Source organism: Rousettus aegyptiacus, unplaced genomic scaffold, assembly GCF_014176215.1.
Source record: "Rousettus aegyptiacus isolate mRouAeg1 unplaced genomic scaffold, mRouAeg1.p scaffold_m13_p_2, whole genome shotgun sequence".
In the NCBI taxonomy this organism is placed as follows: Eukaryota; Metazoa; Chordata; class Mammalia; order Chiroptera; family Pteropodidae; genus Rousettus; species Rousettus aegyptiacus.
Genome location: NW_023416295.1, coordinates 30,663,441 through 30,676,693, shown reverse-complemented (window position 1 = coordinate 30,676,693; position 13,253 = coordinate 30,663,441). Strand labels below are relative to the sequence as shown.

The 13,253-nt window shown below is 39.0% G+C and overlaps 1 protein-coding gene across 1 annotated transcript in view; it reads right to left on the bottom strand.

The window, feature by feature from the left end:
- The window catches only part of DNAH7 (dynein axonemal heavy chain 7), a 202,474-nt gene extending 196,074 nt beyond the window's left edge, over positions 1 to 6,400 (bottom strand). Inside the window, exons 1-2 of the mRNA XM_036235992.1 lie at positions 6,249 to 6,400; positions 1,308 to 1,370 (exon numbers count right to left, since the gene is read on the bottom strand). Of these exons, the coding sequence (XP_036091885.1) occupies positions 1,308 to 1,370; positions 6,249 to 6,263 (78 nt within the window). The 5' untranslated portion in view covers positions 6,264 to 6,400. The remainder of the gene's footprint in view (positions 1 to 1,307; positions 1,371 to 6,248) is intronic.
- Positions 6,401 to 13,253: the final 6,853 nt, after the last annotated feature.

Sequence of the window (13,253 nt, the reverse complement as noted above, 5' to 3'; positions counted from 1 at the left end):
AACTTTATTCAAGTGCAAACTTTAATACTCAAATAAAAAAAAAATGTATTCAATGGATTTAATATCTCAAAAATATGATTTATCTTAAAAGACATGAAACCCAAATGATATGAAAGAAAATTTGCAAGATACAGTCAAATATGAACACAATATATGGTTTAAATCAGACAAAATAATTTTAGATAATTATATAACTCACTGGCTAGAAGAAATTATTCATTTGAGCCACTGATGACTGATTCAGTAAGTAAATTTAAATTTAGTTGCTATTTATACACCTCTATGGTAGAAAATTTTTTTTAAAAACTAAGCAATTTTTTTCAGTTTTAAAACTTGTTGTTTTTTAAAGAGAAAATAAAATGTCTATTGCATTTCATGTCTTTGTCTTTTAAACTAGAAAACAAAATAGATATTTGCAGAACTAAAAAAAAAAAAAGATGCTATGATTTTATTTCATAGAGCATGGTGTGAGAATCTTGCCATTATCAATACAAACAGATTCATAATTAAATATTCACCTAAAATTTTTCATTCAAGTTTTTTTTTAAGCTGTGAGAATCTTTCATTTCATATTACTAGGAATTTTCTCTCTATGCAGCAATGCAGATTACATTTCATAGCTCATTTTGAGCTTTTAAAATATGCTTCCAAACAAATAATGTTTGCATTGAACTTCCAGTGAAGCTCAACTCCCAGGAATCACAAGTGTGTAACTCAATGACATTAAACTCAACATAATTATTCAATAGTAAATTTTACTGCAGTAAAATCTAACTGTCCAGCACTTTATCAACTGAAAATGTCTACTAACTACATCTTCCACAAGATAACAATAATTTAAAGTCAAAATAATGAAAAAGTTGTAGCACAACATTTCAGTGCTAGAAGAGGCATCTCCTCAGAAATCATGAAATCAACACCTTTCATTCTCAAACTCAGAAACTAGGGCTCAGAGAAGTGACTCCCCAATAGTCACAGAGCTATTAGTGACAAAGCCATTTCCTGACTCCACCACTGCTTCTGCTAGATCATCTTCAGTTATTCAGAATACTTAAATACTCTTTATATACTAGGTAATTATAGCTTATACTTCGTTATTAAGATAGTTATTTTTCCTAAGATACGTATCGTTATTAAGATAGTTATTTTTCCTAAGATACGTATCTCATAAATGTTCTCCATCAGAAAAGAATTAAATGGAGCACAGAATTTAAAGTCAGAAATTCAGTAACTTATTTGCAAGTATAAAACTAGTAAACAACATTATAATAAAAGCAATACAGTATGATAGTATATTGGTAAATTACCGTAGATAACTGTGGTAAAAATCTTACTGGTGTCTTGGATTTTTCTTTGCTGGCTGATTTATCCTGCATGAAAAAATATGAAAAATAAAACTGTTTACTCTGTTAATACAAAAATTTGCTCACTCAACCAAATTTTACAATGTCAAATATAAAGTAAAACATATATTATCTAAAATATTCTAAGACATGCTTTACAGATGGTATGATACTGTTGTACAGAAAAGCATAAAGAATCTACAAAAAAATCAGAGCTAATGAATGAGTTCAGCAAGGTTGTAGGATTCAAGATCAATACACAAAAATCAATTGTATTTCTAAACACTAGAATGAACAATTCAAAATTGAAATTAAGAAAGAAATTCTTTTACAAAAGCATCAAAAAAGATAAAATATTTAGGGATAAATTTAACATAAGGAGTGCAAGACTTGCTCAGTGAAAGCTATAAAACATTATTGAGAGAAATTAAAGAAGACCTTATTAAATGGAAAGACATCCCACGCTCATGGATCATTATTCTTAAAATATAATACTCCCTCCGTAGGATTCAACACATTCCCTATCAAAATCCCAACTGCTTCTTCTTTTTTTTTTTTAATGTATAAATTAACAAGTTGATCATAAAATTCACATGAAAATGTAAGGGACCCAGAGAAGTCAAACAATCTTGAAAAAGGAGAACAAACCTGGCAGACTCACACTTCCAGATTTCACAACTTACTACTACAAAGCTACAGTAATGAAGACTGAATAAAGATAAGCATATAGATCAAAGGAATAGAATGGGCAATTGATTTTTGACAAGGATGCTAGGCAGTTCAGTGGGGGAATTGTCATGTCTTCTGGGAATTTATGTGAATCTAATGGCATCCAATGTTCAGTCAGGCCCACCTCTCTTCTCTATGGCTACAACTTATTTTTTTCAGAGTGCTCCACTTCCTAAAATGACCATGTATTCAGGTTAACACACTTTCAACTTACTAGAAGTAACATTTGTACTTTTTAGCAGTAACTTTCAGAGAAGAATGCTTTACCTTCTTTGCAACAGAGAATAATTCCATGATAGGAATTTACTTGATCTATGTAAGAAGTATTGTTAAGAGTGATTTTTTGATTTTTATAAAACGGATAATATGAGTTGTGCTTTGGCTACTTATCAATTTTTTGCATCTTCTCATCAAATCTATGCTTTTTGCTCTCCTTGTGATTCTTGAGCAGGAATCTATAAATATTTCTCCAGCTGGCACGATATTAATAGAGGGTTCAAAAAGAGAGACAGACAGAAAGAAAATTTTCTTTCTGTTTCAGTGCTTTTTCTTTTTGCTCCCAAGGCACGCCTACCAGGAGTCATGATCCTTGCCAATGCACACCTTCCCAGCCGGTGGTGTGTGACTGGCCCAGGGGCAGACGCCCTCCAACAGGTGTCACTGTTATCCCTAAGAGCAGCTTTCCAGCAAGTTTCTCGCACAGGGAGATCTTTCAAACGTTTTAGGCATGCAAGCAGGTGGTTTTCTCACTTCTTACATTAAAACTTTACCCACTGATTTTCATAGCTGCATAATGCTCCACTATATAAATGTAATGAATTTTGTCTACTTCATTCTCTTGTGAATGAACATTTAGCTTATTCCCAATGTTTCTCTATTACCAAAGACGTTTCAATAAATGTCTTTTGGCATATATTTTAATATAAACACAACTCTTGTATTTCACACACACTGAGTATGTGAATAGAATATACATACATTACATGTGTATACGTGCATGTCTATTGTTGTTCCCTTATTTAATTCCATTGGTATATTTGTCTATCTCTAAACAAATTGTATCACATCATCTAAATTACCATGATTTCACAATAGGTCTTGAATCTATAAGGCAATTCTCTCACTTTGCTATTCTTAAAAATTATACACAATCTTGACCTTTTTCTCTACCATGCGAATTTTAGGATCCACACTGCATGGAAGATTTTTGAATTTTGATAGAAATATACTGAATTTCTAGAATAATTGGAGGAAAATTGACATTGGCTCTTCTTCATGAATGTAACATATTTATTCAGATCCTAGAAGTGTATCCTTCAAATACATTTTGTAATAGTTTTCATAATTGTCTTATCCATCTCGTTAGACGTATTCTCAGGTAAAAGGATTTGGGATGAAAAATGCATTATAGGGACTAAACAAACTGACTTCAAAACTTTTAATCCCAATGAATTTGTAAACAGGGAAATATCTCTGAATGTTGCATCTACTTAGAATAATTTCTGTGATATTTCTTCTTTGTTTGCTCCAATCAAATCTCCATGTTTTTCTTCCTGTTCTGTGACTAGAAGGCTGAATTCTACATATGGACATCATCTGGGCTCGCAGGCCTCTGGCTTCTAGCAGAGATTAAGCAATGAGAGGAGGAGAGAGGGGTTAGGAAATTTCTTTCCTGATACTCTGTTTTCCATATTTCTGATAGCCGAATTCCTCCAGAGCTCAGCTCCTGCTAGGAAACTGCCATTCCAAGCCCAGCTCTCACTAGGTTTTAAGAATGGTGTTCAGTTTCTTTGATACTTCATTCATTCCTAGGAATGGTTACAACTTCCTACTGCTACTAATCCTTAAATGCCTCCTCATCTCTCTTGGTTCCTTCCTTAACCATGCCCATGCCTCTGCAATGGTCACTTTATAAGTTTTCTTCAGTTAAATACTTTTGAGAATGCCATCTGTTTTCTGTTTGATCTTCACTATTATAATTTTACAGTATCAAAATTAAAATTGCTAAAGAGTCTAGGTATTTCCTAAGTACTCTGGTTTTGCATTCATTTTTTTATTTTGTTGATTTTCAACTACTTGTCTATTGGAAGGGATATTGTAAACTCCATATAATCCAAATTTAACCATTCTGATCAAATGACCAGAATCTATGAATATATCTTGAACTAAAACTCAAAATGCTTTATTTTATGTTTTAACTAATTCTAAAAATGAAACAGGCAGTTGTAAAAGACATATCTTTAAATACCTAACTTAAGAACTCAGACTACTATTTCTGAAAAATGCTATGTCACTCTCAACCTTCCACTAATGAAGTGAATATGTTAAAATCTCCTTCAGCAAATATGATTTTTACCACCTGCTTACTTTTTTAAAATTAAATGAATACATAAGTAAATATCACATAAAAATAGCATTTCCAAAAGTTTAATCCATTCCATTTGTTTTAGGTTAAAATAGAAAAAGTTTTATCCTTTCAAAAGGAAAACTATACTCAAAATTAGCATAAATGAGAGCATCAAGAGTTTTCAAATTACAAATCAACCAAAGCAGTGAGAGAGGGACCTCTGCTGTTTAAAATACTATGAACAAGATGGAAATAATCATACATGGGCTCATGACCATTCTTTCAAGATCCTACTGCTTTTTAAATAATATCTGTCCTTTTTTGCGGGGGGCGAGGGGGGGGGAAGAAGGATGATGGGTTTCATTTCTAAACATTACTTTTATTAATATTAAGCAAAACTTAAAAACTTAACTGCCAATAGGTTATAGTGGGTTTTTTTTTAGTTGTGAATTGGTCAATTAGGAGCTTTATGAAATAATAGCTATTCAGAAATACCATTGCAAACATAAGAAACATATAATATAAATTTTAACAACATAGAATATGATTTAAGATCAGGCCAAAGACTGAAATGGGCATCAAGCCAATGAGTTGCTTAATGTATATTGATGGTGACAACAACAAAATTTTTTAAAAGGACGTTGATTACAATACTACGTAGAAAAAAACAGCATAGTCTATTAATCTAATTGCTCGATTTTTTAGTAATCTTTATCTTAATTTTGTGTTGTTTATTTCTTCTTTTACTTTTAATTACTAATTAAATGGTAAGTGAATTTTTTCTTAGTTCTCATTTATTACGCATTTCAATAAAATACTAAAAGCAAATTTTCTTGATTATTTAGGCATTAACTACTTATTTGATTAATTAATGAATTGAGGTTTTGACATTTTCTGTTAGTAACTACAACCTGATGGACAGGGGAATAAATCACCTTTTAACATCATTTCCACAATAAACTAACACTACAAACAAATTATGAAGACTTGAAAAGAGAAGAATTATAATTTAGTGTTAAACAAAGAAGCTGAGCAAAATTTGCAGTCTTAAAAGCAATTGTTTTCTATTCAGTACCAGGGTGTGTAAGGGGCCTTTTCCATATTCATCTAGAGAGTGAGAGTTGTTTTCTATCTAACCAGAGTAACCTTCAGGCTTAAGGCCTTCCTGTTCTGTTCTAGCATTAAAAAGTTTGAACATTGTTCTGTATTTCTTTTGTTTACAGTGGCTCTTAAGTTCAATAAAGATTCTGAAAAGTACCTACAGCAACATGCATCTTTTATTATGTACCATGAGGGTATTTTAAGAAGAAATTGTATTTACCATTTACCAAACCCTTTCACATATGATATGGTATGGTCTCTTATTCGAACTTCACAACAACCTTAGAAAAGAGACATTGTTCTGATTCTCCCCCTCTGAATAAAAGAGAGAGACGGCTTAGAAAGACAAAGTGATTTGCCCAAAGTTGAACAGCTAGAAAGGAGCTTCGATGCCAGATCCGGAGCCCAAACCCACTGCAACTACTCACGGAGCTTCCCCTCACCCAAACACACACGGGGGACACTCTGGGCTGTAGTTTAATCTGTGGCCACACTGCTCTCGACTGACAGGTTTGGTTGTTATGACAACTTCAAGGACAAACGGTTGGAAAGGAAACATAAGTTTTCACAGAAAGCTCCCTGAATATCCTAGACCATAACTGGGGTAAAGGAAGCTGTACGCGGTGGGACCACAACTGCGGAGTCCAAAGGACGAGGGCTTCAATCACTTTTGAAATGCAAGGAAAGCTTCGCGGAGGGGCGAGCCCGGCGAGGAGCGGGCCTCTCACCTGCTCGCTGCTCATGGCTGCGAGGACACGCTGGCGGCACCCAGGGGCTCTCGGATTGCTGCTGTCCTGCACTCCAGGATCCCTGGGGCCAGAGATGAGACTCGTCCGCTACTGAGCCTGCAGTCTCAGCTCCCTCAGCGCAGGAGCTGTCTAGCGTCTGAGCAGCGTTTGTTGCTAAGCAACAGGTCCACGCAGCTTCCATTTCCGGTCATCTAGGACAGCCGCCCCAGAAACTGGGCAGTGCCTCCTGCAGGAGCCACTTTCAAGGATGTTCAATAGTGCCTCAGCACCATTCTGAGCTAGGGACGTGAATTTGAGACGAATTAACATATAAGTGACATTGAGATCCATAAGTATAAATGAGTTGGCTCAAGGAGTGTGTAGAACAAGAACAGAAAAAAATCAAGTATTAAAATAACAATATTTAAGAGTTGGACAGAAGGGGACTCTGCAGAGAACTGAGAAGTGGCCAAGAGATAATTGGGAACTAAGAGCACAGTAAATCTTCATTTAACTGTAGTTTTTGGGAAATACAGCGTTAGGCTAAACTGTGTATAACAAAATCAATTTTACCATAGGCTATTCGAAGTTTCTATGATGTATTGCTGGTCATAAAAATGCCACCAAACTTATAAATAAAGATCCAAAACACCTCTAGTATTAGACATTAAAATAAGTGTGAGTTATATATACATTTAAGAAAGATTCATAAAAACAAGGTAATAATTTTCCAACCCGCTTACTCCAATTCAGGGTCACAGGTGTCGAGACCCTCTCCAACAGCTCAGGGCGCAAGGTGGGAACACATCCTGGACAAAACACCCTTCCATCACAGGGTCACTCACACCCACTCACTCAGTCAGACTAGGACAATGTAGACACACCAATTCACCTCACATGCACACCTTTGTGATATGGGAAAAAACGTAGTCCCCAGAGAAAACCAACGCAGACGTGAGGATACCGTGCAAATTCCGCATGGACAGTGGCCCCAGAGGGAATCGATTTTTTTTCCTTATCAACATTACAACAAAATGACTGTGAGCGAAACAATGTTATTCAAGGAACTGCTGTATAGACTAGGAGAAACCAAATAAAACAGTATTTCAAGAAGGAGAATATTGTCAGTTATGTCAAAAGCTTCAGAAGGTAAGTAATCTAAATATAAAAGTATCTATTGGAGAGAGCAACAAGGAAGTCATCAGTGAACATGGCAAAGAGAATGAAAGGGAGGGAGACTGCCAGTGTAGACGGATGTTCAAAAAGGTTAGGTTATGAACAAGAGAGAAAAGGTGGGGACTGAGGGGAGTTATGGGGACAAAGGCCTTATTTTTTCAAATGAGAGTGTTTTGCCTGTGTTTAAATGCAAATGGGAAGGCAGAGGATGAAAATGAAGGAAAAAGTGAAAAGTATATAGAATTTCTTCCAGATGAAGAGACACTAGTAAGGACGTCTTGTAAAAGGAGGGAGGAGACAAGGATAAGTGGAGATGTGAGTGTGGAGAACTTAGCTGGTGTGTAGTTGGGGGGCATTTCTAAAAAGTGAGTTTCATTTTCTCTGCAAAGCAATCATCTGCTAAGAACTAGAGGGAAAGTAGGAGTCAAGGGTTAGTCAAAAACTTATTATAGCAGAATGAAGTTTTGAAATTACTACATGGCGGAAAAGGAGAGAGAACAGAAGTGATCATGGAAATACAGGAAAGGCCCAGTTGAAAGTGAAGCCTCTGATTGGTAGTGACAGAAATCTATAACACCAAAAATGGTCAACAGACCAGTCTCAGACTCAGAGAGGATCGACATACAGCACATTTCCCAGGCTGGTATGACAGAAGGATCACAGCTTAAAAACTGGCCCCCATACACGGAGAGCAGGGAGAGGCCTAAGAAAGGCAGACTGCTCCAGATTGGTAGATAGCAGGTTTCATAAGCAAGAGAACTTACACATGAGGCTTGTCTTGGACTTCTGCAAGATGACTAGATTTCCACACCCACCCGCAACAATCTTCAAAATTTATACAGAAGCCTTAACAGGGTTCAGTCACATATATCATCCGGATGGTCTCAACACATTGCTCTCTCAAGCCTGTGTCCTTGAAAATGGCTCCAGTTGTGGGAACAGTGGGCTGAATGCACATTCCAAGGAGAGAGATGGTAGTGAGGGGCCTCCGGTTGCCCACACCCTGCTCCCGGGTCAAATTGCGGTCACATCCTTTCAGTGACCTCCTTCAATGTTCCTTTTCTTATAACTGGCTCTTACAATGTTACATGCCCTTCAACAATGTGCCCTGAGCAATCAGCAAGGGGTGTCATTATTACAGAGGTGGCTAATTTGGTGGTTATCTGGCTGTATTGGAGACAGATACCACAGCAACAACGTTGGCACATGCAAGAGATAACACAGATTAAGATAATGATTCCCAAAGTAAGTAACAATTTTTTCATCAAGAGACCCCTGGTTATTAAGTCCCCTAGGTTGGGGGTCAGATCACTCAGGGCATCATTCATTTGTGGCCTCATGTAGTTTAATAAGGCGATGTATTAACAGACTTATCAGGTATAAACACACAACATTCTTCTAGGATAATGGCACAGGTGCCCCCTGATGAGGCGTTAATAATGTCAAAGCCATCTCATTTTGGAGAACAGCTTTTCTCTTTAGCGATATTTCAGTATTCAGTAAAGACAGGCCTTGCCAGCTATCCTTTAAGGCTTGCTGAGTGGATTTAGTAAGGGCGTCCATGTGTATTATCACATCCAGGCCAATGGAGGAAACGAAGAGAGTGGCCAAATGATTGCACCAGTGGAAAACAGAACGTATCCACCTCTCTTTGAGGAGATGGAGGTTAGTAATTTTTGTTACTATTGGAGGATTCTGTGTCCAGGAAAAACCCAGGTACAGAGGCCTAACCATTTAGGTGGAAATCATAGCAAACATTTGTTCCACACAATCATACAGGGGGAGGAATGGATTATAGGATAGTTAAAATTATGTACTTTCTTGAGGGCGATTACAGTTTATTTTAAGGCCATGTTAATCTACATTCACAGAAACAGTAAAGAGGGCTTACTTAAGGTAAAGAACCCTTTTCTAAAGAAGTTATATGCCTGGGACATGACTACTCACCATGACCTGCCCAGTTAGAAATTTATGATCACATCACCCTGTGAGCATACTTTCCATAAAGTCCCTTTTTTCACCCACATTACATTAACCAAGTCACTTTATTTCAAGGGCAGTCCAGTATCTTTAGCAATATGTTATCCCACCTGGGTGCTACGGTGGCATCTCTTTCTATGTTCTAATCTGCTTTATGACCAATTGCTAAGGCTTGTACCTGAGCTAGGGGTTCAGCTTCCTGATAGCCAGGGGTGCCAGCACCTTATGAACTAAGTTGTGGAAAACATTGAGGACTCAGGCTCTTGCAGGTAAATCTAGTTTTCTTTCCATATATCCTAACCCCACAAGGGCTTATTCACAATCATTCATCCCTCGGCTTTCCACTGTCCAACCCACAGGTTATTCCCTTTAGAACAGCCCAACTGTCAGTGCAAAAGGTTAACAGCCAGGGCTCATGAGTGATTACCAGTCAAATTGCTCTGAGTGCATGTGGAGGGGTTGCCTCAGCTGGACCCATTCATATACCAGGCATCAGCGGGAATTTCCCCCACTCCCTCTCTACAGTAATAAGGGAGGAGACATTTGGAAGATCAAGATATTCTACCAGGCCTAGTATCACCCACATTTCTAGATTCAGTGGGCTGGTGGACAGGGTGCTCCTCTGCTGGGAATAGGCATGCCACTTAGTCCAAGTGGGAGTTTGAGCCATGGCAGAGGTGGGTGTATGGGACATATTTTCAACCAACCCTGTGATAGAAAGGGAAGTTCTTATCATGATATGTTATTCCTTCACGAGAGGCTCTCCCTGGAAGGGTGCTATCCACACTTTAAGGAGCTGTTGTTCCATGGGGGTATGTCGGGTTTCTGTCCCTTGCCAGAGCTGGGACTTTAATCCCAGGGGTACCTTCTCCTTCTATTGTCCCTGCCACAGTACCCAACTCATAGCTTCCAGAGTCACAGACACATCTAACTCAAATGGTAGCCCTTCAAGAGATGCCCATAGATTTATTCTGCTTCACTAATGTTTTTATCTTGTTTTAGCTTGTTGCTCTGATCCCCGACCCCACATGTGCCCTTTCTTTACCAGGCGGTATGAGGGATGGAGGTACTGTGCCAGGTGTGGAATGAAAGTCCTCCAAAACCCTCAAATCCCTGCAAGGGCTTGCACTTCTTTCACATTTTTAGGGGTTGAATAGGCTTCCATCTTATTAATCACAGCTTCTGGGACAATCCATGTCTTTTTTCAACCAAACAATTCCCAAAAACTTTACAGCAGTTCCTGGGCCTTTGATTTTCTGTGGATTCACTGCCCATCCTTTCCCTCATAAATGTTCCAATAGAGTCTGCAAAGTGTCCTGCAGCAGAGGTAAGTCTTCACGTGTCAACATTATATCATCAATGTAATGGACCATTTTCCTGATGTGAGGAAGAAGAGCAGGGGCAGATCTTTGGCTACCATCCCATGACATTGTGGGCTGTGCAGGCGGCCCTAGGGAAGCAGTTGAAAGGCTCATTGTTGTCCCTCCCACATGAAGGCAAATTGATCTCATGACTCAGCAGCCCAGGGATGTACCAAAAAAAAGTGTACCCCATAAATACTAAGATGGTGGCAATGTTGGGCACAGCTGCATGAAAAAGGAGGCACCAGCTTGTTCAAGTCTCAATAATCCAAGGTTATCTACCATGAGTCATCTGGCTTTTTAATTGGCCATACTGGGCTGTTTAAAGCACCATGGACAGGACGAAAAATACACAATTGGTGTAGTTGTTGGATAGTTTCTCTTATTTCCTTATGCTCCACTAAGCACTTTTCGACGGGGCAGTAGAATTATTGACTCCTATTAGGAGTTTCCTCTCAGCACTGGTTTAATTAAGCCAGGTGCAGAATTCACCAACTGAGGTTTGCAGAATTTGACCTTGTAGGATACCAATGTCTAATATGTTTTCTGGTATCAAAGTAATTTTTTAAAATCTCATATTCTCATGGGGGAGAATACCCAATTTGTAGTATCGAAGGGATGTTTCTGCCATAACCATTTGCCCTTTATAATCACCAATGGCTCTGAGGAGGCCAGAAAAATTCTGAAGGTTACCATGTATGAGAGTATATTTGGCTCCAGTATCAACCAGATTCATCATCGTTTGTTTATTTCTGGGGGGAGCAGTAAATAGTGAGTTCCATCATCTCCAATGGCCCTCCACTGGAGACAATCTTGGCTTGCTCCCTTTACCCAGAGCATGGGGGGCACCCCTCCCAAATAAGTCTGTGTCCCTGAGGCCTCTGCTCGAGCAGGTGGGGCATCACAGATGGTAGGAGAAGCTGGGACAGGTCTGAACTGATGTTCAGGTTTTAGGCTTTTCCTGGGCCAATCAACACAATGCTGGGTTGCTGGGATTATCTTTTTAGAAGAGATCATTGCAGCAATTTGCTTCTTGGTTACTTTTACCAGACCATTGAGAGCCATTGGAATAGCTTTTTGATTCCTTGAGTTTACTCTCTCTTTGGGGTTTTCCCACAGCCTGTATTAATTCCTGGAATTTGTTAGTTTTCCTCCGATCAGAAATAAATTGCCCAACATTCTAAATGTCTTGTCCCATGACTAGGCTCAGAATGGGAAGCAGCATCTCATACCAGGTCTGGGGGTGGAGTGGAGTACCTTGGCTTTCACTCTTGCAGTGAATGTGTCCCAATCAGTGCTCTACAGACAGAAGCATAGATGGCCTGTCTCATTGCAAACTTCCTAAGAATTTGTTGCACCTCTTCTATAGACTTTTTGGGTCTTATGTGTCCAGGGAGATCTCCCCTATTGGGCCACACCTCCCTGAAGGCTAGACTAATCCAATCTGTAAGAGAACAAGACCTCTAATCTCCCAAGCGCCATGCAGGCACTGCCAGAGGGCAGGGTATGTGGTGACATTGCCCATTTTCTCTGCTTCCTGCCCAGCCAGAGAAATGTCACAGATGCCCCCACTTCATTCCTTAGTCACATTAACCATGCCTGGATACTTTCCCTGGCCTTTTGCTAGAACTGAGCAACTATATCAATAAACTCAGCAGGAGTACATCGCTCATCGTGAACATTCTTGAATGGGGGTGCTGCCCTGCTTACTAGGGTTGTTGTTGCTGAGCTTTTGCTTTCCTTTGTATTAGCAGCTGGAGAGCACATTTCATCTATTTCACTGTCAATCACCGCAATATCTTCCTTTTCTCTCTTCTTACTTTCCCGGGGATTCTACCTCTTAGCATCCTAATCAGGCTTTGTCACAAGCGCTTGGACCTTAATGTGTGGCAGCTTGAGCCCTCCTAGTTTTGTAAAACGGCATACTAAGTTCTCCAGGTCATACCCCGGCTCTCCTGCCTTGTCTGCCAGCCCCGAAGCCAGCAGAGTAGAGGACAGCCATCTGTTTCCCTTCTTTATCAGTGCACTATGTGTAGTTCCTCCAACAAGTGTGTCAAACCAGCCAGTATTTTTGAGAAGTCCCCGTACTCACTCAGTGGTCCATGAGCATCTAACATATGGGCCACCTCACTTCACTTAGAGATCAATGGTCAGCTAGGGATTTCCCCCTGGATGAATGCCTCTTTCCAAGGGCCCATTTCTTCCGTCTCCTGGCTGGCTTGCCAATTGTTGGCTCACAAACTGGCCCCTGTACACAGAGGGGAGGCAGGGAATAAAAAAAAGAGGCAGACTGTTCCAGATGAAGGGATGGGCAGTTTTCATAAACAAGGAAACTTACTATGACACTTATCTTAGGTGCCAAAAGAAGAGAAGATCTCCACATCCACCTGCCAGAATCCTCGAAGTTTGTATAGAGGCCTTAATGGGGTTTAGTTGTGTATTTTGTGCAAATGGTTTCAACAACACATTGCATTGTGTCCTGGAAAAA